We start from the raw sequence: 23194 nt of genomic DNA, 5'->3' as shown, positions 1-23194 counted from the left end.
TGAAAACATAGACGACTTGTCCAAACCCAGTCCTTCTCCTAACTAAAATAAACAAGGTACAACTTGTACCTACATGTCATGAAATTATTTAAGCAAGCCTTTGGAGATAAGTCCAGAGCCCATTGGTAGAACTTTTGACCCCCCCCCCCACAACTGGAGTGTACTGCTTCAGCCCTCAAAGCTAAATGGTGCAGTAGAGGGGTTTTGGGATTCAGAACTATATACAGGTTTTCCAGCACTTGATTGATTCAACTATCTTGCATTTCAACACAAAATGTATGTGGTCAGGTCAGTATGAACTTGACTTTATCTTTGGAGGACTTCTTTAAACTTTCATATTTGAAACGATTAGACTTGGTTTACATTTTTCAAACGTAATGGTTTGAAAAATATTCTCTTTTTTAACTTTAATTCAGTAGTATCTTTTAGACTTTGATTTTCAGAAACTTCTGTCCTTATTTCCAGAAGAACATTGCTGGTTTCAGGCACAGTAGGAAAAAAACAAGCGTTTTCAGAGAACAGTAAAGAGCAATGTTCAAGCTTAAAAAAACAGATATAGTATAAACGAAGAGAGGGGGGAGGGGTCCCTTCTCTCCAATCCCCCTATTCACTATCTATGACAAATTTTCAACATATTCTTGATACTAATCAATATGCGAATTTCATCTAATCTATACTACGGTAGACAGACTGGGGAAGAGACAGTCCCCCTCCCTATATTTGACAATTCATTTTTATTTTAGTTTAAAAATACTCGTTAATTTCATTTAAATATATAGGCTTTATATATATATATATATATATATATATATATATATATATATATATATATATATATATATATATATATATCAATTCCTGTCCACTTTTAATATTATATATTATATTCAGAGCTATGCTAAATAGGAGGTGGATGATACCTTCCTCAGCCCCTGCTCTTTATAAAAAGGTTTATTTCATTTAAATATATATATATATATCAATTCCTGTCCACTTTTAACATTATATATTATATTCAGATATATGCTAAATAGGAGGTGGATGATACCTTCCTCAGCCTCTGCTCTTTATAAAAAGGTTTATTTCATTTAAATATATATATATATATATATATATATATATATATATATATATATATATATATATATATATATATATATATCAATTCCTGTCCACTTTTAATATTATATATTATATTCAGAGCTATGCTAAATAGGAGGTGGATGATAACTTCCTCAGCCTCTGCTCTTTATAAAAAGGTTTATTTCATTTATGAAAGGTTTATTTCTATATATATATATATATATATATATATATATATATATATATATATATATATATATATATATATATATATATATATATATATATATATAAATTCCTGTCCACTTTTAATATTATATATTATATTCAGAGCTATGCTAAAGAGGAGGTGGATGATACCTTTCTCAGCCTCTGCTCTTTATAAAAAGGTTTATTTCATTTAAATATATATATATATATATATATATATATATATATATATATATATATATATATATATATATATATATATATATCAATTCCTGTCCACTTTTAATATTATATATTATATTCAGAGCTATGCTAAATAGGAGGTGGATGATAACTTCCTCAGCCTCTGCTCTTTATAAAAAGGTTTATTTCATTTATGAAAGGTTTATTTCAATATATATATATATATATATATATATATATATATATATATATATATATATATATATATATATATATATATATATATATATATATATATATATATATATATATATATATATATATATATAAATTCCTGTCCACTTTTAATATTATATATTATATTCAGAGCTATGCTAAAGAGGAGGTGGATGATACCTTTCTCAGCCTCTGCTCTTTATAAAAAGGTTTATTTCATTTAAATATATATATATATATATATATATATATATATATATATATATATATATATATATATATATATATATATATATATATAAATTCCTGTCCACTTTTAATATTATATTTTATATTCAGAGCTATGCTAAAGAGGAGGTGGATGATACCTTCCTCAGCCTCTGCTCTTTATAAAAAGGTTTATTTCATTTAAATATATATATATATATATATATATATATATATATATATATATATATATATATATATATATATATATACCTGTCCACTTTTAATATTATATATTATATTCAGAGCTATACTAAATAGGAGGTGGATGATACCTTCCTCAGCCTCTGCTCTTTATAAAAAGATTTAACTTTTGCATAAAAATGCTCCAAAAATAAAAAAATGTCCCCCTAAAAAAGGTGCATCACTGAGATTCTTTTAAGGGGGGGGGGGGGGTGTAGGTGTGAAATGCAAAAAAAAAAAAAAAAAAAAAAAAAAATCGGGTTGTAGTTTGTAAATTTTTCAGATTTCTTTCATGTGTATATAGCTATCAAAATTGTTTTTGTAGTACTTTGGTTAAAAATGCTTTGGGTTACAGTGTGATACCATATAGCTGTTTTGATTTGTCAGCCACTTTTTTAGGTCTTACTTTCTTTCAGTAAAACACAAGAAAGGTCCCTAGGCTCCAGAAGCAACATTCTTTGGAAAATTCTTTGGATCCTTGAATTGTTTTGGATAAAATTTCTAAGTGATCCACATTCTAATCAAGTTTAACATTCTCCCATTTCTAGTCCAATCCACTGATAATTTTTGTTGTTGTGATATTTGTATAAGTCTGAGGTTGTTTCACCAAAATACCTTTGAAAAACCTTGGCCATTTAAGAACAACTACTGAATCCCAAGACCACTGAATTGTAATAAGAAGCTTTTTGAAAACACTAAAGAACTTAGTGTAATGAGCCAAGGATTGTGGAGGGGGCAGCTCCCTTCATATCCGGAATAAATTCTGTTCATTTTAAGTTTTAATGTTGCTTCAGTTTACGAAACTTGTTTTTTATTTAATTTCTAATCGTCTTTCAAATGATGCTAGGAAATCACCCTCCCATGGGCACCCATATGGGGGGGCACCCATATATTTTTGTTCTGAGATTTCTATTATATAGCATTAAAAGTACCAATTAGACAAGGTTTGCCCCCCCTGGAATTCAGCTTATGGGCGCCCATGCACCCTCCCCCTCCGTCAAAAAATTCCCCCAGTAAATCCCACCCACGAAAGATTTTCCCAGTCCACCACCGAAAATTGCTCCCGCGTAAAGTTCCCCCAAACAATTCTCTCCTTCCTGAAAAATCATCCTTGAAAATTTACTCCAGATAATTCTCCTCGGAAAATACTGTTTCCCTTAATTCGACAAAAAAATAGTTTATTTAATTTATAATCGTATTTCAAATCACGCTGGAAATTCCCCCCCCCCCTTTCGTTGAAGAATTATGATTCCTACCATTTTCAAAAAAATTCCTAGTTTTGAAATGTAAAAAGATATATTGACTTCGTACAGCTTCATTCATTACCAACAATAAAAACCAGAATTACAAACAGGACCGACAGAAGCTCTCACATAATGTGTTATTTCTAGAGTTGGCAGGTATCAACACAAATCTAACCAGCAGAGAGCCAGAAAATAATTTTGAGAAAAAAAATTAAACTTTTTACAAACATAGAAAACAACACAAAAAAAGAAATAAAACATGAGATATAAAACATGTATTGAGACATAGATGTACGAAATTTATATCGAGAAACAAAACATGAGCAAAATATGTGGAATCATCCACTGTAATTACTTAAAGTAAATAAGTATAGACAGAGAAAAAAAAGAAGAGAAATCTACACCAGCTACTGTGACATAAATTGATCCCAAAAACCAAAGGCAGGATGTACATAAATAATGCATAAAAAATAATTAACAATGGATATCTTCACTTTAATCTTATTACCATTCAAAGTAGTTAGGGCTCCTTGAACCATTTTGAAAACAGAGTTTTAAGCTTGGTCCATAATTTGAGCCTTTTTTTCCACATGCATTATGTGAATTAAACTGGAACCCAAAATCCCTTTCGTATTTATTTAATCAAATAGCTTTCATAGCAAACAAAACTGAATACTAAATTTTGCTATTTTTACAATCATTTAAGAAAAAAATCACTTATTTAATACACTAACAAAATATAGTACGAAGAAATTGGCGAATCTGTTCGTTCGGCACTTGGCGGGTTGTAGTCTGTTCTGATGCCTGGTGAGTTTGGGGGTCGGTGCGGTTGGAGGAAGAATTGAGCGATGTTTCTCGTTTGACATGAGTAATTTCCCGAATCTCATTATCAAGTCGTGTCCTCCAGCAAAAAAAGTGGGCAAATTCACAATCGCAAGGACAGGCCATTAATCTCATACCTGAGTCCAAGAACTATTTTAGTAGCACGTTTTTGAATATCTTCTAGTTCTTCTGACATGAAGGCAGTTTTTTTGCTTAAGAACCCCAGACAGGACAACAATATTCAAGGATTGGCCTGATGTACGTCATGTAAGCCAGTAAGAGCTTACAATCTGAGAAACCCAGTCTTCGCATATTTGTTAAACTTTGGATTGAGTAGTGTCCTTTGAGTGTAATATTGTCTACTTGCAGTTTAAACGAGCAATCGCTTGTAAAAGTCATGCCCAGTATTGTTGGAGACAAAACAGTTGGAAAGGGAACATCTGGTATTGTAATATCTTGTTTGAGCGGGTTGAAACGTAGCACTTTCGATTTCTACTCATTCAGTTGCAGGCTATTAGATTTACACTGGTTAACGAAGTCCGAAAAAAGTGTTGGTTGAAACTGCTGTTTTGCTACTGCGTTTTCTACTATGTATTTGAGAAGTGAAGACAAGTCGTCAACGAACTTGAAACGCTCCTCAAATTCTGCAAGGATTTTATTGATGACTGCGAGGAATAAAAGGGCAGCTAGTTTCGTTCCTTAGGGACAGCCACAAGTAAGTTCAGTCCACTCAGAGCGGATATCATCGGCAAATAACGGATATAGCGATTGCCGTCGCCCTCGTAGAAAATCTCTCACTAATAGCAGCAAGTTTTTTCCAGCTCCCATCTCTTTTAGATTTTTAGTGCAATGAGGTGCTCTATAAGGTCAAATGCTTTCCTGTAGTCTGTCAAAAGTAAATCGATAACACTATTTGGGCTGTCCAGCCACTCAACTATCAACTGGTACATCCGCACTAGGTATATTGCCGTGCTACTGCCTCGTATACAGCCATATTGGTAAGTGTCTATTGAGGGTGCAATCAACTGTAATTGGGCACGGTGGATAAAACCTTCGGCCACTTTAGCCAAGTTGAGAGTTATGGATATAGGTATCAGGTGATCGCAGGAATGGGGTGCTCTTACTTTCGGAATGAACTACATATAGGTAGCTTTCTATAATTTTAGGAACATTTTTTCTCAAAAACTGTGATTTATGGTTGATGCCGTGGGTTTGGCTAGAGAAGGAGAACACTTTTTTAGTAGCTTCATAGGGAGCTCCCCTGGGTATGTGGAACAGTCGTTACGTGGTCGTTTAATTTCATAGAATACTGATGTTTCAGACACTTCCACAATATCATCGGCACTACAACTGTTGATGATATTGCTCATCTGTTCGTCACTTATGGTGGGGTAAGAAGTACAAATTTGTGTAAAAAACTCGTTAACATCCGAGGTTCTGGTTAGACTCCCGTCTATGTTGCTGATTCGTACTTCAGTCGCTTTCTGTTTTCCAGTAAGCCTTTTTACCGCGTCGTGCCACTTGTGGGAATCTGACTTGAGGAGTGGAGCTACTTTTTCCTGTATATACCTTTTCCTAGATACGCGGAGGGCTGAAACAACTTTGTTTCTCAACTTGTTCCCCTCTGATACTTCTCCCATGGCATGGAGATTGCATCGTTTTTTGATCATTATTTTGAGCTCTGAGTTTAGCCATGGCTTATCTGTTTCACAGACCAAGCGAATTTTGACAGGAAAGAATTCGCTGTATTTTTGTTGCAGAGTCGAATATAGTGTCTCGACCTTTTCATTGATGTCAGTTATAGCACAGATTGCAGCAAAATCGAAGTTCACAATCCATCTGCCAAAGGCGTGAATGGAGCTTTCACTCAGTGGTCTGTACAGTATTCTAGTCTTTTTTGGTTTAGGCATACAGTCTCTGTTCTTTGACTTCCAGCATAAAATGTTGGGATCAGATTTTGCAAGTGGTCCTAAGGAAAATGGCGGTTCATAGTACGCTTCGAGATTTGTCAGTATGAGGTCCAGTGTGCTTGAGTGGGAACATCGACAACTTGTTTAAGGTCCAACACACGTGAAATCCATTTTTTGTCAGTTAAGTTGAAGTCTCCTGCTATAATAAATGCTGGATTGCTGTACTGTTTCCGAAAACTGTCAACTTGATATTGCAGTTACGTCACTAATTCTCGCCTATTACACGCAACTTCTGGATAGTATATTGCTGCTATATGATGTATGAGTAAGTCCTTGGTAGCCCCTTCGGCTTGCACCAGAGCCAAATTGTCTCGTGGCACGAATCTGAGGGGATACTAAGTTGTTTACATGATAAGTCTTTGCGGCAATAAATTCCTACGCCACCTCCCCGTCGGTTGTCCTCTCTATCGCGTCTGGTATTAAAAAAGTGCAGATATCCTTTGATTGCACCCGTTTCGGTTGTCATATCCCAGCATTCAGTAATTACTGCTAATGGTGCTAAATTTATGCGCAAGACAAGTTCTAATTCATCAACCTTGTTGGTTAGGGACCGGGCATTGCAAAGAATTAGGTTTGGAAGATATGTCTTGGCATTCAGCGTTACAGGTTTTAGAAAGGGAGGGGAACTATTCGAGGGGAGGTGGTCCATAGGATTATCAGGAGAGTAAGGTCTTAGGGATGGCATACGTGCTGAATACCCTGCAGTTACTACACATGTCAAATGTCGGTTATTTCTTGGCCTTTTGATTCTGTTGTTGTTCCGAACTATGGATATTACTTGTATACAGTGGTCACCACCTTGAAGTACACAGCGCACTCTATGTCACTGACGACATGGGCTGGGATAGCGTTGACCAGCAGCTAAAGAGCCGACATCCGGTCGGTTGTCAGAGGACTGTGATCTCTTTGCATGGCGTGTAGCAGCTTATTCAGTTCTTTGCATTAGCGTGAGATCTGGATTCACATAGACGTTTTGTCGGACATGGTTGTCAGTGGATCTTTGCAGATTTGGTGCACCCTTCAAGATTTTTGATCGCTTTCTTCGGGTTTCTTCACAGTCCTTGCACAGTTTCACGAGTAGGCGCCTTTGGCCTTGCACGTTATCCGAGTCTGAGAGGGGGCTCCCCAGTCTTGCTGTTTCTAGGATGTCTGTCAGTTGTAGTTGAGCACCAAGGTCATTGCCAGAGACCGCACAACTTTCTCAGCATCAGACTCTTTGTCAGATTCTAGAATGCCAGATATTACAAAGTTCATACTTTTCTCCTCTCGTAGTTTCCTCTCTTTTTCGGCTTGCAGTAGAACGCTAACTGTAATGGCGCTTGAGTTTTGAATTCTGTTAGTTGCTGGTGACTGAGATGGGATGATGTTGGTAATTGGTTGCATTTCTGGCTGCTGCTGTTGCTGCCGTAAAGGTGCCATGCTTCGGTTAGTTTGTGTCATTTGAAGTACTGCCAATTGAAGTTTGGCTACGCTTCGCTTACTACAGCATACACATTCATATTTGAGTAGTAGTGAGCTCTTATCATGGGCTTTCAGCGCTAGGAATAAGTCTAGATGCATCCTTCGGCAAGAAACATGTTCATACTCACTGCAGAAGAAGCGCTTGAGTGCAGTTGAGTCTTCAGCTGCCAGGTGGCAGTAGCTGCATAAGCTACCAGTAGAGCCTTCTTGTGATCTGGATGATCCAGGAGTCTCTGAATACTGAATTTTTTCTGGATCCAGAGCTTGCAGACAGGGAGACAGGGGAGACTTTCCCTTAGACAACAGCTAATTTAATTGGCTGCATAGTGTGGGAGGAAGATAGCAAAAGTGGGCGTCCCACTTCCCAGATAACCTTTCCACAGCAAACCAAGATACAAATTTAGAGAATACTTGAGCATTCAGCACAAAAAAAATGAATTAGAGGCGGATAAATGATAATTTGACACCTTGCTATGCTTACTATGTTTGCACTGCAATTCTTCATTAGACAAAAACATTTTCGAACTGAAATTTCCTCTGTAAATTGTATTTTATGCAATAGAACAGATTACAAATAATATAATAAAATAGACAGTCATTAATAGTCAAATATTAATATATTTGTATTAGTATTTTCTTGGTTGCTAGTATTTAGTGTATTTGTATCCTTTACATGTGGGTAGGGGAGACCAGGGCATTATGGACACTCGGGTAATATGGACACCCCATTCTTATGCACTCCTGGTTAAAATGCATTATAGCCAAAATAGGTGGCATTAGTGGTAGAAACACGTGGTTAGTGGATTCTGTTGCTTGGATTACACATTCATTCCTGAGAGTATAAATTTGCAATTTTCAAAGGCAAAGTAAATTTCTTGGTTTTTACTGTATTAAGATTGTCAGCAAGTAGTATTTAGTTACAGATAGTGTTTCAGCTAAGTTTAAGAGAGTGCTACTTAAGCTAGGAATTGGATAACTACAATTTGAAATGGCACTTCATGGAGTGGACATGTTTTAAGTTTTTTATTGTAACTGATTTAGGGGCAATATGGACACCAATGACCAGGCTAATATAGACAGGGGTGTCCATGATTCCGCAATTGCAACAAAATCTGTTCTACGTCTAGATCATAATAGCTTGTTCTATTTCAGATGGCAAGAATTTATCTATGAAAGTTAACGAGGGGTTTAACAGACGGGCAGACAATTAAAGAAGCTTTGATAATGATTTGCAACAGTGTTTCCAAAAAGAAAACATCAATGCAACTCAACATTCATAGAGCAAGCCTGATAAGATGGGTAGAACTGTAGAAGGAAGTGCCGTTAAATGAACTTGAGAGTAAGGAACCAGAGGCATTTAAAACTGATAGAGGCACTAAAAAAATATTAAGTGCAATCAAAGAAAAGAATCTAACTGATTATCTTACAAAAGCTAGCAAGCTGGACTATGGACTCAGCCCCAAACAATGTCGTACTCTGGCCTATCAGTTTGCAAAACTGAACAAGAAATAGATTCCGGACAGCTGGGAAAATAAAAAAATTGCAGGTGCGGATTAGTTTACTTCAGTCCTGAAGAGAAACCCAGGTGTGTCTATCTGTGCTCCTCAGGCTACGAGCATTGCTCGGGCTACAGTGTTCAGTCGAGCAACAGTCAATGAGCTTTTTGACAAGTACTCAGCTGTGTTAGAGAAAGAGATATTTGAACATCATGCTACATGGAATGTTGATGAAACCGGTCTTACAACTGCGCAGAAACCTAAGAAATTGATTGCTCAAAAAGGTACTAATCAAGTAGGTCAACTGACATCAGCCGAGAGGAGTGAACTTGTAACAGTATTTTGTGCTGTTAGCACTACATGTGTAGCAATTTCCTCTTTTATGGTCTTTCCGCGTGTTCACTTCAAAGAACGCATGGTTTCTGGTGCTCCTACTGGCACGAAAGGTGCTGCTTACGTAAGCGGGTGGATGACCATTGAAAACTTTGTTGAATTTCTAAAACACTTTCAAAAGCACACACGATGCAGTCTTATCTCAAAGGTCCTATTGATCATAGACAACCATGTGAGCCACATTAGTCCAGAATCACTGGAATATGCGAAATCAAACGGAATTGTAATTCTTACGTTCCCACCCCATACAAGTCACAAGCTTCAGCCCCTTGATAGATCTGTTTTTGGACCACTGAAAGCTCACTACAATAGAGCTACTGATGCATGGATGCTTAACCACTCTGGGCAGCTCATCAAGATTGATAGTATTACTGAACTGCTTGGCAGTGCTTTTCCAGAGGTTTTCACACTACAAAATATTCAGTCTGGCTTTAGAGCTTCTGGAGTCTATCCCTTCAACCGTGACATTTTTACCGATTCTGAATTCTTGAGCTCCTATGTCTCTGATCGTGCAGAACCAGCTTCTGCGAGTTTTAATATTCCTGAAGACAATGATCTGTCTCAACCAAGCACATCTTCTAATGCATGTTTCGAAGTACTAGAAGAAGCGCCTGTACCCCTAAATGTCTCTCTCGATCAGATTTCCCCTCACCCTAAAGCCGGTGCCAGAGAAAATACTACCAACCGCAAAAGGATCAAAAGCACTGTAGCTACCGATACACCTGTAAAAACCAACTGATGAAAGACTTTGCAGAACGATCAGAAAAGGCCAAAGAAAATAAAAAAGTGAGAAGTAACAAGGCAAAAGTTACCAAGAAAAAGGGGAAAAAAGCCTTGAGTTTTGACAACATAGATAGTAGTCAGGATGAAATGGAAGGAGAATTCCACCTAAGTGACTCTGATGATGAAAGCATGCATGCAGAGATTGTGGAAGACGTCGACTATGAAGATGTGAAAAATGGCGACTACGTCCTTGTCTTTGAGGAAAAAATAGGGGAAATTCCCATCTACTCAATTGGCGAGATCATTTCTCAGGAGGAAGACGAGTATGAGATACTCTATTTGAAGAGACTTTTGCCATTCATGAAGTTCAAGCGGACGGGTCAGATTTTTACATTTGATAGAGCCAGCATAAAAATGAACATAGGGCCTCCATCCTTTACTGGCGGCACTATGCGACAAGCAGAACAGCTTGTCTTTCAAGTGAACTTGTCTCAATTTGACATCAAGTAGTTATGATTTTTATATGTATTCAAAACATTTTTAATGTACACAAAAGAAATATTCAGTTATCTACTCTTCTATTTCTGATTTTAACAACCCAGGGTATAATGGACATCTGTGTCCAAATTACCCATACCAAGTGTCCATTATACCCCAGTATTCCAGGTACATGGACACTTTTGCCACTTTTCATTTGGTCACTTCCCATGAGAATCTGGTATGAGGTACAAGTTTGTTATGAATAGGTGAAATAAAGCTAACATACTGAAGTTAATGTTGGTAGAATAATATGTGCAAAATAGAGTCTTATTGAAAAGTTATTTGCAATCCTGTGAAAAAGTGTCCATAATGCCCCGGTCTCCCCCACAATGCTTCTCAAGTGTGTCTCAAAGTTGAAATGGCTTGGGATTACTTTTTCTGATACACTTTCAACTAAATGCACGTCTCTGCTGCCAAGGTTTTTGTAAACTTTACCATAGTTTTTGTTCTCCTACAATTCTTTTTCTTTCCGGTTTGCAGCCTTTAATGCGCAAAAAAGACCGTCTTCAGCTAAAGAGAGGCTATTTTAAATATTGCAAATTCCTGCTATATTTACCAAGGTGGTAAAGAAATCACAAGATTATTTCTCATTTTGGACTTATTGACCCTCTAGTGCAGCTTGACAACATCGCTAAGGACCTGAGGACCAATACGCCAAGGAAGATAAGCGCCAGTGACCCCCTCACTTATTTTTTTCCAGATTAGAGATTTATAAATATAGTTATGTTATTTATGTTGTGTTTTTCTTATTATTTCCTTTGGATAATATTATTTTGTTTTTTTCTTTTTTATTCTGCATTTATTTTACATTGCGGGTTAATAAATAAACTTACTTACTTACTATATAAATAGTGACCATTATTAAAAACTGATCAAGCATTGGATCTTATTTTGCCCTGAAGTCCAAATTAAGTTAGCAGCATTTCTCATAACTTTTAGAAAGGTTTGTTCTTCCCTAGCTATTTTAGCCTCTTCTTTATTTCTATATTTGTATTCATCTGGTTTTCAGCCATATATGCTTCTTGGCTCAATTTTGGTGAAAAAAAAAACTTGGTTTCTAGTTTTTCTACAGTACACCTTGCTAAAAAAAACAAAAAACTTTGGATTTAGTAAAATGATATTTATTGAACAATAATAACTTAAAAAAATTATAAATTAAACTTAATTCAGAAGTGCAACCAGAGTAAAATTATATTGTTAGAAAGTTTTACAGCATGCCTATTATGTTTTGGGATAATAATAGTTTTTCAAATAATTGGAGCAAATTTAGGAATTTGGTAATTTTCCCTTGTAAATTTTAGTAAGTTTCATAACATTTCTTTTAGGTTCTAAGCCCTAGATGATTAATCTTGAAGGAGACTAATCTTCTTAATAATTCTTTTTTGCAATTATATATTATGCAAATAATGTAAATTATAATTTATTTCTGCTAACTATTAGTAGTTTGACAGTGATTTGAAATTGGGATAATAATAGTTTTTTTTAACAATTGGAGCTGAATTAGGAATTAAAACAAATTTTCCCTCTTCTTGAAGTAATTCTACTATGTTATTCTTTGTTTTGTAATATTTTTTTTTTCACAATTATCTGAAAATCTTTGAGACTAAAAAATCAAATTCACATCCAGCAATTTACATGCAATTTTTCTACTAAATTTGTGTTAGTATTTGCCTAGTAATATATTTACTCAGTTTTTGCAGCAATTTATTATTTTCTGAACTACTTTCTTCTGATTTATCTTGATAAATGCTGAAATTCTTTTGATAAAAAAAAGAAGAAAATCCATACATGAGAAGGAACACATGTAGGCCAAGACATAAGAACCTATACAGTACATATTGTAGAACTTGTAGAATCTACATTTTTCTTATTTACCAAAATGGAAATGTCTATTTCAGGTTTGGTTTTATTTGAGGCATTTTTAAGCCTGATGATGAAAGACAATAAAAAATAAAATTATTGTGTCAACCTAGAATTTTTCATTATCATCTTTTACAATTTATTAATTAACAGCAGATGCATCCAGGAGAGACTGTTGACCAGATTCCCAAGAAACCTTACTTTTCAAAATTGTCTAATGCTTAGGCTTATCATACACTCATACTACTTCACATATTTCACATCTGTCCCCTCCAACCAAAGGTTTGCATGAATGCTTGACTGGAGCCTAAGCCTTACAAGGCTGAATAGCATGCCAATAGAATTTTTACAGAATAGACTAATGGATTCTTTTATCACATTGATCCACTATGTAGATCACTGGATTTCAAAATACATTTTGACCCAAAGAATTGTGAAAAAGAAATTGAATTTGTGATGGTCCTTAATAGCCCAATACCAAAAAAGTATCAAGTCTTACCATATGTCATTACTTGAATTGCTTTGCTTGGATACTTTCAGACTTCACCATTGGCTAGCATAAATTTTGATCTTTTGATCCACAAAAAAAACAAGGACACTTGATGATGACTATGGCACACAATCATTTTCATGAGCCATACTATTCCTATTTTTAGTTTCTGTCACAGATTCAAAAGCAGCTTATAAAGGAGAGCAATTTTTCTCTGCTTCTTTTCCACCTTGGCATTTGATCCAGAAAGGAGAATCAAGTATGGTTGCAAGGATAAATTTCTTATCACTAGTGTAGCTTGATATTCTGCTGTTCATGTCTATTTTGAATGAAGTGGCAGGCTTTTGAACAAACCTGCTCTGTGGATAGCTCTCTGACTCTGGTTCAAGAATGCTCATCAGATCTATAACCAATGGGATGAGTATAGGTGAAGTGACACCTCTTCCAGATTGGACTCTAATTGTCAGATCTTCCATGCACTCAATGAATGACACTGGTTCTTACAATAGTAGCTGTTCAGAGTCAGCAATGTCCATCCTTTCACAAGCTTTTTGAATAAATAGCAGGGGGCCTTATAATGGGACAGACAATCACTAGTTTAATGACTTTAATAATTTTTTTTAACTATTTTTCAAATTTTTGGTCACTATGGCCAAAGGATTTTTCTTTATAAGGCTGCACTTACCACTGCAACAATGACATAAAGATTAGGTCATATGCAAGGATTTTACATCAATGGCTATTTTGGTGAAGTTATTAGTCTATTGAGAGCAAGCTGGGAAAAAATGTTTGATATCTGAGAATACATATCTAAAAAAATCAAATACAAAAAAAAAAAACATGCCAGCTTAAGCAGCTCCAGAGGCAAAAGACATAAAATCTCTTTATCCATAACTATCAAGAAGACTTAGATGCTATAGCCTTCAAATTATTGGTAAAATTCTGGTTTAGCTACTTTTCCCTATCTTGGAAAGGGGTTAGGTTAGGAAAATGAAAATTTCCCTGATTGGTCTACAGACTAAAGTATGTCCCAGGAAGGTATTTTGTAAAATATTTTGCTGCTCATATTACTGACTTGAAACTAAAGTGAACAAACCATGCAATGCCTTTTTTATGCTCTTTCCAAATAAAATAATCACTTTTGCTGCAAATGAATTTTACCCCACCCCTATATATACCAATTCAGGGTATGCATTTGCACATTAGGGCGGGGGGGTGGGTGGGTGGGAGGGGGAGGTAAAGTTCAAACTTGCCTCTGATTTGCATCATAAATAAACTTTACCCCCTTCCCTGCTAATGTGCAAATATATACTCTGAATTGATATATATATTTACAAGTGGGAGTAAAATTCATTTGTGGCAAAATCGATTATTATATTTGGAAAGAGCATAAAAAAAAAACATCAAGTGGTAGGTTCACTTTATGCATAATTTAATAATATGAACAGCAAAATATTTACAGGTATTTTAAAGTCCCTACCTCCAATCCTTCTCCCTCTAGAGGACAGTGACCTTTTATGACCTTTCAAGGTTTTTGCATTTTGAAAGTGAACCTTGTAACAGATCTCCAGCTTAAATAAAGTATAAGAAACTGTTTTCAGCTTCACAAATTTGTTCAACCCTAATTTGTGAGGTTTCAAAGATCTGCAAATATATTCCCAAAACTTAGAAAAATACCATTGACATGGCTAAAAATTTAATTCAAATAACAGGAATTGCAATTTCAGAACTAGTGCAAAACCAGAGAAAAGGAAACAGATAACTGAAAATTAACGTCAAATGCTGCTTTGTCAAAATACCTGTCAAGTTGGCAAATTTCTAAGACTTAGAAATCAGAAGAGGGTTAAATGGAAGCTTGCCAATAGCCTATCTTCCCAGGGTACGTTTTTGGCCCTGGATTCATTACTGAAAGTTTCATTTACCTAACCTCACCCCTTTGCGAGTAGGGGTCAGCACTGTTTTTTTTTTTTTTTTTTAGAAAACAGAAAAATCAGAAACCATGTAGCCTTATTTTTATTAATGTTTTTGCCATTTCTGTTTTTCTTAAACCCATCTTCATTTTCTGTGTTTTGGTTGCAGATATAATCATATTCCATTCTTGTGACTTTTATTGGATTTGGACACTTTCATGTATAGAGACATATAATCTTAGTCCATCCATCACAAAAGACATGAATGTTTGATGGAACAGCACCCTTACTATGATAGAAATGTATTGTGCCCATAAAGAACCACTATGCAAATTCTTCAACTGAAGCCTTTGTGATGCTAAAATCAGAGAGCTCAAACTCAACAACAATAAGTGGTCCATTGTGGAAGCTGTCATTGAGGTTCTTCACCTGTTCAAACAGGCAATGGTGATAGCTAGTGGGCATAATTATATTTTGGCAAGTAAAGTACTTCAGTTATTTTGTGAGAAGCCAGATAACAGTGCTATTCCTGAGTCAGTCAATGGCCTGACATAATTAGCTGTCCAACCCAGGAGATATTGTTCTAACAGTCCTAAGCTTGATATGCTACTCTTCACAAGAGCTGGTTTTTTGACCCTGCAATCTATGAACAAAATTAACAATATAGAAAGAGATTCAGCTCATCAGCAGTTCATTTCCAAGAAGAGGAATACCAAAGAACCCCTTCAAATCCAATTGAACTTTGCATCTTTCCTTATTGACATAACTCCTATCAAGACAAAGATTAACAAAAATGCATCACCACTCCACATCAAGAAGACAGCTTGTTTGCTAAGTTTCTCAACATGACTGGGTGTTGGATGAACTCTTCAAATCAAAATGCTAACAATATAAGCACTGCCAGCACAACAGCTAATATTATTAGGGCATATGAAGAGAAAGTTCCAGTGTTCTTGAGTGAGAGATGTAGATCAGGAAAAAATAATTCTGATCTGCAAAGATTTTGGACTGACTATCTCTACACTTACCCAGAGTTAAGTGAAATTGCTTGTATGCATATTACAGTGCCTGCAACTTCAGTACCAAGTGAGAGTGCATTTAGTATTACTGGGTACTTTACTCAAAGACAGTGCTCACAAATGACTGCAAAGTCACTTGGACTTTGAATGTTTCTAAGTGATAACTTTTGATTTATGTGGCTATTTTGAATGTTTGGTCTTTTTTATATTTCATCTTTTTTATTAATCAATGCTTGTCAATGTTCATTTTACTCTCATAAGCCTAAAAAACTGAAAATATGGAAATATCTGCTAAAAAGAAAAAAACAGGCCCTTTCTGTTTTTCTGTAAAAAAAACAAAAAACAAAATTCTGTTTTTTCCCCTTGTTTCTGTTAGAATCTGTTTTTGTTCCATTTTTAATTGCCATTTTTTACTGTTTCTATTTTAGCCAAAAACAGAAATGGTGGTGACCTCTATTTCTGAGATAGCAAAAAAGTAGCTAAGCAAGAATTTTACTGAAATTATTCTGCAGTCCTAAGGAAATTTTAGGGACCTTATATCCAGGAGCAAATCTCCAGCATTTTATTGGGGGGGGGGAAGAGGGGTCCATGTCTGAATAGACAAAGGGCATGGGATGTATAATATTTTTTTCTCCACATTATTGGGAGGGCAACTGCCCCCCCCTTGCCACCCCTGCTTGTAGCAGCCCAGACATTAGGGGTGGGGTAAAGTATAGTAGGCTAGAATTGCTTTAAAAATTTGTCAACAGCAAAGTTTTGAATCATAAAATTCAGCTCTATTTTTGTTGATGGCATTTGAAAAACTTGAAATGGTAGGAAAATGGTTTATATTTGAGCTGCCTAATTAACAAGATTTGAATTGTTATAAATAAGTATTTTTGGAATATTATACTCTTGAACAACCCATTTATAAACTAGGCCTATAGATATTTTTTAACTGATTTTGAATAACTTAGCCTAATTAGTGTTGATAACTTCTTTGTGTGGTTACAAAAATTAAAAATCTTTGGGGCCCCTTAAAGGGCTCAAGTTGAAATTAGGGCCTAGCACCACAAGCAATTATTGAATTATGAAAGAGCAAAAAAAAGGGCAAATTTTTGGCAGTTCATATTATTGACTTAGGAATAAGGTAAACATACCACTCAATGCTCTTTATGAATAAAATAATAGCTTCTATCAGAAATTCAAATTTACCCACCCCATCCCCCTAATGTGCAAATAGCCAATATAACCTGAATTGTAACCATACAAAGAAGTTATCAAGACAAGTTAAGTTATTGAAAAGTGATGAAAGACATATAACTAGTTTATAAATAAGTTGTTCAAGAGTAAAATATTCCAAAAATACTTATTTATAACAATTCAAACCTCATTTATTAGGCAACTCAAATAGGGTAAGACACCCAGTAGTTGGCCACCTGCCTATTCTCGGACAGAATGTAACTAACAGGGAACCAACCTCTAGGCTAATGTGCTTAGAAAGTTTTTATACATAGCTGGTTTCCCTGTTAGTTAACTAACAGGATATGTAGGGAAAATACTGTTTTCATCTTCTTTGTTATAATTTCTTAGATCACACTGCCTTTCCATTAGCAATTGAAGTGAAATTTAAATATAAAATAACAGGGAAAACTCGTATATCTAACTGTGTAACTAACAGGTTCTGTCCGAGAATAGGCAGGTGGCTGACTACTGGGTGTCTTACCCTATAACCAGACCTGGTAAACAACAACTCTATATCCTCTTGCCCCTCTGAAAAAGCAAGCCTGCTTAATCAGCAGTTTGCCTCAGTGTTCTCCATGGATGACCCCCAATCAACCCCCCCACCAGCAGAACAGGCTCACACTCCCTTCCCGATGGTACACTCACCAGTCACAATCGAAGAAGTAACCAAACAGCTTAAGGACCTCGATCCCAATAAATCGACGGGACCTGATGGTCTCAGCCCACGACTGATGAAGGAATTAAGCCCTGTAATATCAGCCCCACTGGTAAAACTATTCAATCTGTCGCTTGCACAAGGAAAGCTTCCTGGGGACTGGAAGAAGGGAATAGTCATCCCAATTCACAAGAAGGGTAGCAAAACTTCTGCAGCAAATTACAGACCTATCAGCCTTACATGTGTGGCATGCAAGGTCATGGAGAGAATCATAAACAAGCGTATCATTAATCATCTTGAGGCCAACTCACTTATCAGCAGTAGTCAGCATGGTTTTTGCTCAAAGAGATCGGTGGACACAAACCTTCTTGAGTCATATAGTCTTGTAACTGACCTACTAGAGAGAGGATTACCTGTGGATATTATATTGTTAGACTTAGCCAAAGCATTTGACAAGGTTTGTCACCGATACCTCATTCACAGGCTACTTACTCTATCTGTTAGTCCACAAGTGGTCAGTTGGACAGAGGACTTTCTGAGGGACAGAACACAGCAAGTGAAAGTGATAACTGGACCAAACAGCCATGTCCTTTCTGACGAAATAAAAGTCACTAGTGGGGTTCCCCAGGGCAGCGTCCTGGGCCCCACCCTGTTTAACATCTACATAAATGAGCTACCCCTCATCACCAGCAACAAAACCACCCTATATGCGGATGATTCGAAACTCATAGGTCCTGCCAACACCTCTTCCTCCATCCAATCCCTCCAAACTGATCTCAACCACATGTGCTCCTGGGTCAAAAGATGGCTGCTGGGATTCAACGCAGAAAAATGCAAGGTCATACACTTCGGACACAAAAACCCCAAACATCAGTACCTCATAACCCAAAATTCTGGAAGTCACCACACAATTGAGCCTGTCCAGGAGGAGAGTGACCTTGGCGTCATCGTTGACTCCCAGTTGAAATTCAGCTCCCACTCACAGAAAATCTCAGCCAAAGCTAGTAGAGCCCTAGGCATCATCAAACACAGCATCACCAGTAGGAGTAAACACGTAATCACCAAACTCTATAAAGGATTAGTAAGACCTAGACTGGAGGTGGGGATGATACTGGCCACCCCTCGATTCAAAAAGGACAAGGCAGTTCTTGAGCAAATCCAATGAAGGGCCACTAAGATGATTGTCGGCATGGAAAACAAGACATACAGTGAACGGCTGAAGGAACTCAACCTCCCCTCCTTAGTATATAGACGGAAACGGGGAGACATGATCCAGGCGCACAAACTCCTCTCAACCAATCAAGAAAATGAGATCCTGGAGATTGACACCTCCCACAAAACACAAGGACACCTTAGACAAATCCGCAAACATCACGCTACAACTGGAGCAAGATGCAATTTTTTCTTGAATCGGATTGAGAACCTCTGGAATAACCTCAAGGAGGACACTGTGGCTGCTGAATCAACAGATGCTTTCAAACGCCACCTGGATGCTGAGTGGAAAGATACACCATGGAAGTTTGACTGGGAAGCACCAGAATCTTCCACCAGAACTTAACCAACTACAACAGTCATCATAAGGAGTGATTCAACAGGATCGAAAGTCCTTATTTCACTCCAAGCTGTGATTTAAGGTAATTTAAGGTAATAAACATTTTCCTACCATTTCAAGCTTTTCAAATGCTGTTGACAAAAAAAGCACTGAATTTTACAATTAATGAACCACCTAGAAATTTCCCTGCATATTATGAAGTAAGAATTGTTTGCCGAATATGCTTCCTTCTAAATAACCCCTAATTCAAGGTTTACACTTGGGTATTTGTCAAAGATTGGGCTATTCAATGTCCAAATACAGGGGACCTTACCCTTGCCTACTTTCTTAGATAGCACAGACCTTTATCTAGAATTCTACCAGATGAGTTATTTAGAAGAGGATGACAAAAGATAGCTCCTTGGTTTGTCATCCTGACTATATTTGTGTAAACTTTTACCTCAGACATTGATCCCATTTTATTTGTATGCCAATAAAGAATAAATGCTCGAACGGAGTTGCCAAAATGAACAAATTTTGTAACGTCCAAGCACATCAATGGCTATTTTTTGACGGAAAATATAGCATAGGCCGGGGCACAAAAAAAAAGAAAAAAACGCGTTGTATTCACAGACTCAAAGTCAGCTTTACAGTTCATTTCTGAGGTACAAAAATCAGCACCTGACTCAGGTATGTTCTCCCTTAGGAGTTTTATCTTCGATCTACAAGAGAGAAATATTATCATCCAATTTCAACACGTTCTGAGTCATCAGGGTTAGGGTATAGACTTTAATAGAATTAATGATTTTTTGGCAAATTCTGCAGTGGGTACTCCATTTCTATCAACGTCAAGTCCCTCACTATACGTGACAAAGCAGGATGGAGGACACATCAAGAATGCTTCTTACCTTTTTACCTAATGAATCTACTCTCACCTTCCCATTGAGGGGAATTAATGTTCTTTATTTCAGAGGCAACGCTGTAGCGCTGCCTATAATAAAGGCCATACGGCTCCAATGTTTTATTATTTATTAATTAAAAAAAACATTCCAAAAAATCAGTTTTAGAAAAAACAGTAAAGACCATTTTAAACTTAAGCCAAGCAGATACAAATACCTCTTAAAATTCAAATTCAAAACGACCAGAAATTACTATTAAAGAATAAATGAAACCTAAAACGAATAGAAATTAAATAAACAATCATAGCAAAAACATACAAAAAACATAATAGATCTTAAAGTGAGTAATGCTCAGATTGAATATGAAAATCAAGCTTAAAATGAAAACTAATATTTTGCTATTAAAGTATAAAAGAAACTTAAAACGAACAGAAATTAAATAACAATCAATGCGAACTAACATACAATATATATTAATGTAAATGAATAAATAAATCTCAAAACGAGTGAAACTTAAACTGAATATGCAAATCAAGTTTGAATCGAATAAAAATAACTACAAACAAGAGTTTGGGTATCGCCTCACTGCAGAAGCCTAAAACCTACTGCGTCATTGGCGCTTTACTGAAAACAACTATTTAATTAGTTAAGATTATAGGAAATAAATATCAGCATATGTGTATTAAATTGACAATGCACATTTTTATTCAGTGAATTCAATTGAATTTTTTTCCGAAAATTAAAAATTAGATTCTGGCATTTAAAAAGCACAGGGGGTTTGATCCGTACTGATATTATTTTATGCTCGTTTTGAATTTGACTCTAATATTTATTTTAATTTTTGTTCATTTTGGGTTTCATTTATTTGATACTAATTTGGGGTAGTTGTATGCTTGGTAGATTATATGATAGTCCGGACGCCAGGTGTTGAAAGTGTGAATTATACGACGACAGAATGGGGCTGCTACGAGAATTAGCCTACCCTCCACCCCCTAAATTGACCATGTGGATTCAAAAATACCAATGGCACTTGCTTGCGAGTGGTGGAACACTCCGAAACTTGACATTTTATTATATTTTGCTGTTTCATGCAAGAAAATGCATGTTTTACAAAGTTTGAGGTGCAGTTTTCCGCTCAAATAGAAATGCCTAGAAGCCATAGAGTGTTTTCATTACAAACCAACACGATTAGTAAAAAAAAATGGCAGAGTTAAAAAAAATGGCAAAACTATATGAGTCTTGAACAGTCTTGGAAAGTATAAACAAAATCAAATTGAACATTAGATATGTAATGATATTAATTGTTGAAAGATCCATCAGTTCAAGATTTTTTTTTCACTTCAATTTTATTTTCATTTTCAATGCTGTAAGAACTGGAAAATAATAAATTTATAATATACGAGTAATTCGTTTTCAGTGAAGAACCAATGACGCAGAAGGCTTTATGTTTTTACCGTTAAAGAAGGGGGCAATATCCAAATTTTGTTTTTAGTGAAACTATTTGTCTTGACCAATTTTCAAAAGAAATAATAAATTAATAAGAGTATTTGATAAATAATTATACTAATTTCTGAAATATCATCGGTTCAAAATTTTGATTTAATTTTAATATTCATTTTCAGTATTATGTACAAAAGAAAACATTTATAATATAATTCATTTTCAGCACAGCACCGATAACGCAGAAGATTTTAGGCTTCTGAAGTGAAGCAATACCTTAACTTTTGTTTGTAGTTATTTTATTTGATTCAAGCTTGATTTGCATATTCAGTTTAAGTTTCAATCGTTTAAAGATTTATTCATTCATTTACGTTAATATATATAGTATGTTTGTTCACATTGATTGTTATTTAATTTCTGTTCGTTTTAAGTTTCATTTATACTTTAATAGCAAAATATTTGTTTTCGTTTTAAGCTTGATTTTCATATTCAATCGAAGCATTACTCGCTTTAAGATCTATTTATTCATTTATATCATTACTTGTTGTATGGTTTTTGCTATGATTGTTTATATAATTTTTATTCGTTTTGGGTTTCATTTATTCTCTAATAGTAATTTCTGGTCGTTTTGAGTTTTAATTTTAACAAGTATTTTTACCTCCTGAGGGTAAGTATAAAATTGCCCTTACTTATATTTTCAAAACTTATTTTTCGGGAATTTTTTTTTAATTAATTTTTTTTCGATTCTGATTGCAAAAAGTTTCAGTTTTTTATGGCATGGGGGGGGGGGGGTGCTTACTGTCCGATTATTCTTGGATTTAAAAAAACGGATCTAGAACTTTCAGTTTAAATCGCATGAGGCTTTTTTCAAAGTCTGTACGATTACCTCTTTCATAAAAACCTTATATATGAACAATAAACAGCTTGCATAACTTGTGTACAGCGATTGACAACAATGAATGGATTGAAAAAATAGCTCCAATACGGGGGTTTAGAACATTTCACTTGCTGACACAAAGGGATCACGACTGTTTGGAATTGACCTTAATAAGATTTTGTGTGCCAAAGCAATTTTACATCTATCTCAGAGTATGTATTTTAACCTTATAATTGGATAATCATAATAAATTTCCTATGTGTTCTTCCCATGCAAAACCCCTTCCCATAAGTTATAAACCCCCTTTAATAAGTTATGCCCCAGGGCATAACTTACAACGCCTACCCCCGGGCCCTGTTGGGCTGTGTCGACACCGGAGTTTTTTTTTATAAGAACTTTGAACTATTTTAACAAAATGTCTATCTCAAATTTTTTATCTGATGCACTTCGGGCGTGGCGGCGGGGGGGGGGCGCTAGTCAACCTTTAATCTCTTTTGA

The 23194-nt window shown here is 35.6% G+C and overlaps 1 protein-coding gene across 2 annotated transcripts in view; it reads right to left on the bottom strand.

The window, feature by feature from the left end:
- Nucleotides 1–19999, bottom strand: part of loqs (double-stranded RNA-binding domain-containing protein loquacious) — a 69800-nt gene extending 49801 nt beyond the window's left edge. Inside the window, exon 1 of one of the 2 annotated variants that reach the window (XM_089093757.1) lies at nt 19941–19999. In XM_089093757.1, the coding sequence (XP_088949883.1) occupies nt 19941–19958 (18 nt within the window). In that variant the 5' untranslated portion in view covers nt 19959–19999. Of the gene's footprint in view, nt 1–11632; nt 11666–19940 lie in introns of those variants that run through there. The other variant, XM_089093756.1, reaches the window with a different exon arrangement.
- Nucleotides 20000–23194: the final 3195 nt, after the last annotated feature.

This window comes from Artemia sp. Qi Xiang Cuo, chromosome 8, assembly GCF_049724085.1.
Source record: "Artemia sp. Qi Xiang Cuo chromosome 8, ASM4972408v1, whole genome shotgun sequence".
In the NCBI taxonomy this organism is placed as follows: domain Eukaryota; kingdom Metazoa; phylum Arthropoda; class Branchiopoda; order Anostraca; family Artemiidae; genus Artemia; species Artemia sp. Qi Xiang Cuo.
The sequence above is the reverse complement of the archived record's forward strand: the minus strand, read 5'-3'. Positions and strand labels throughout refer to the sequence as shown.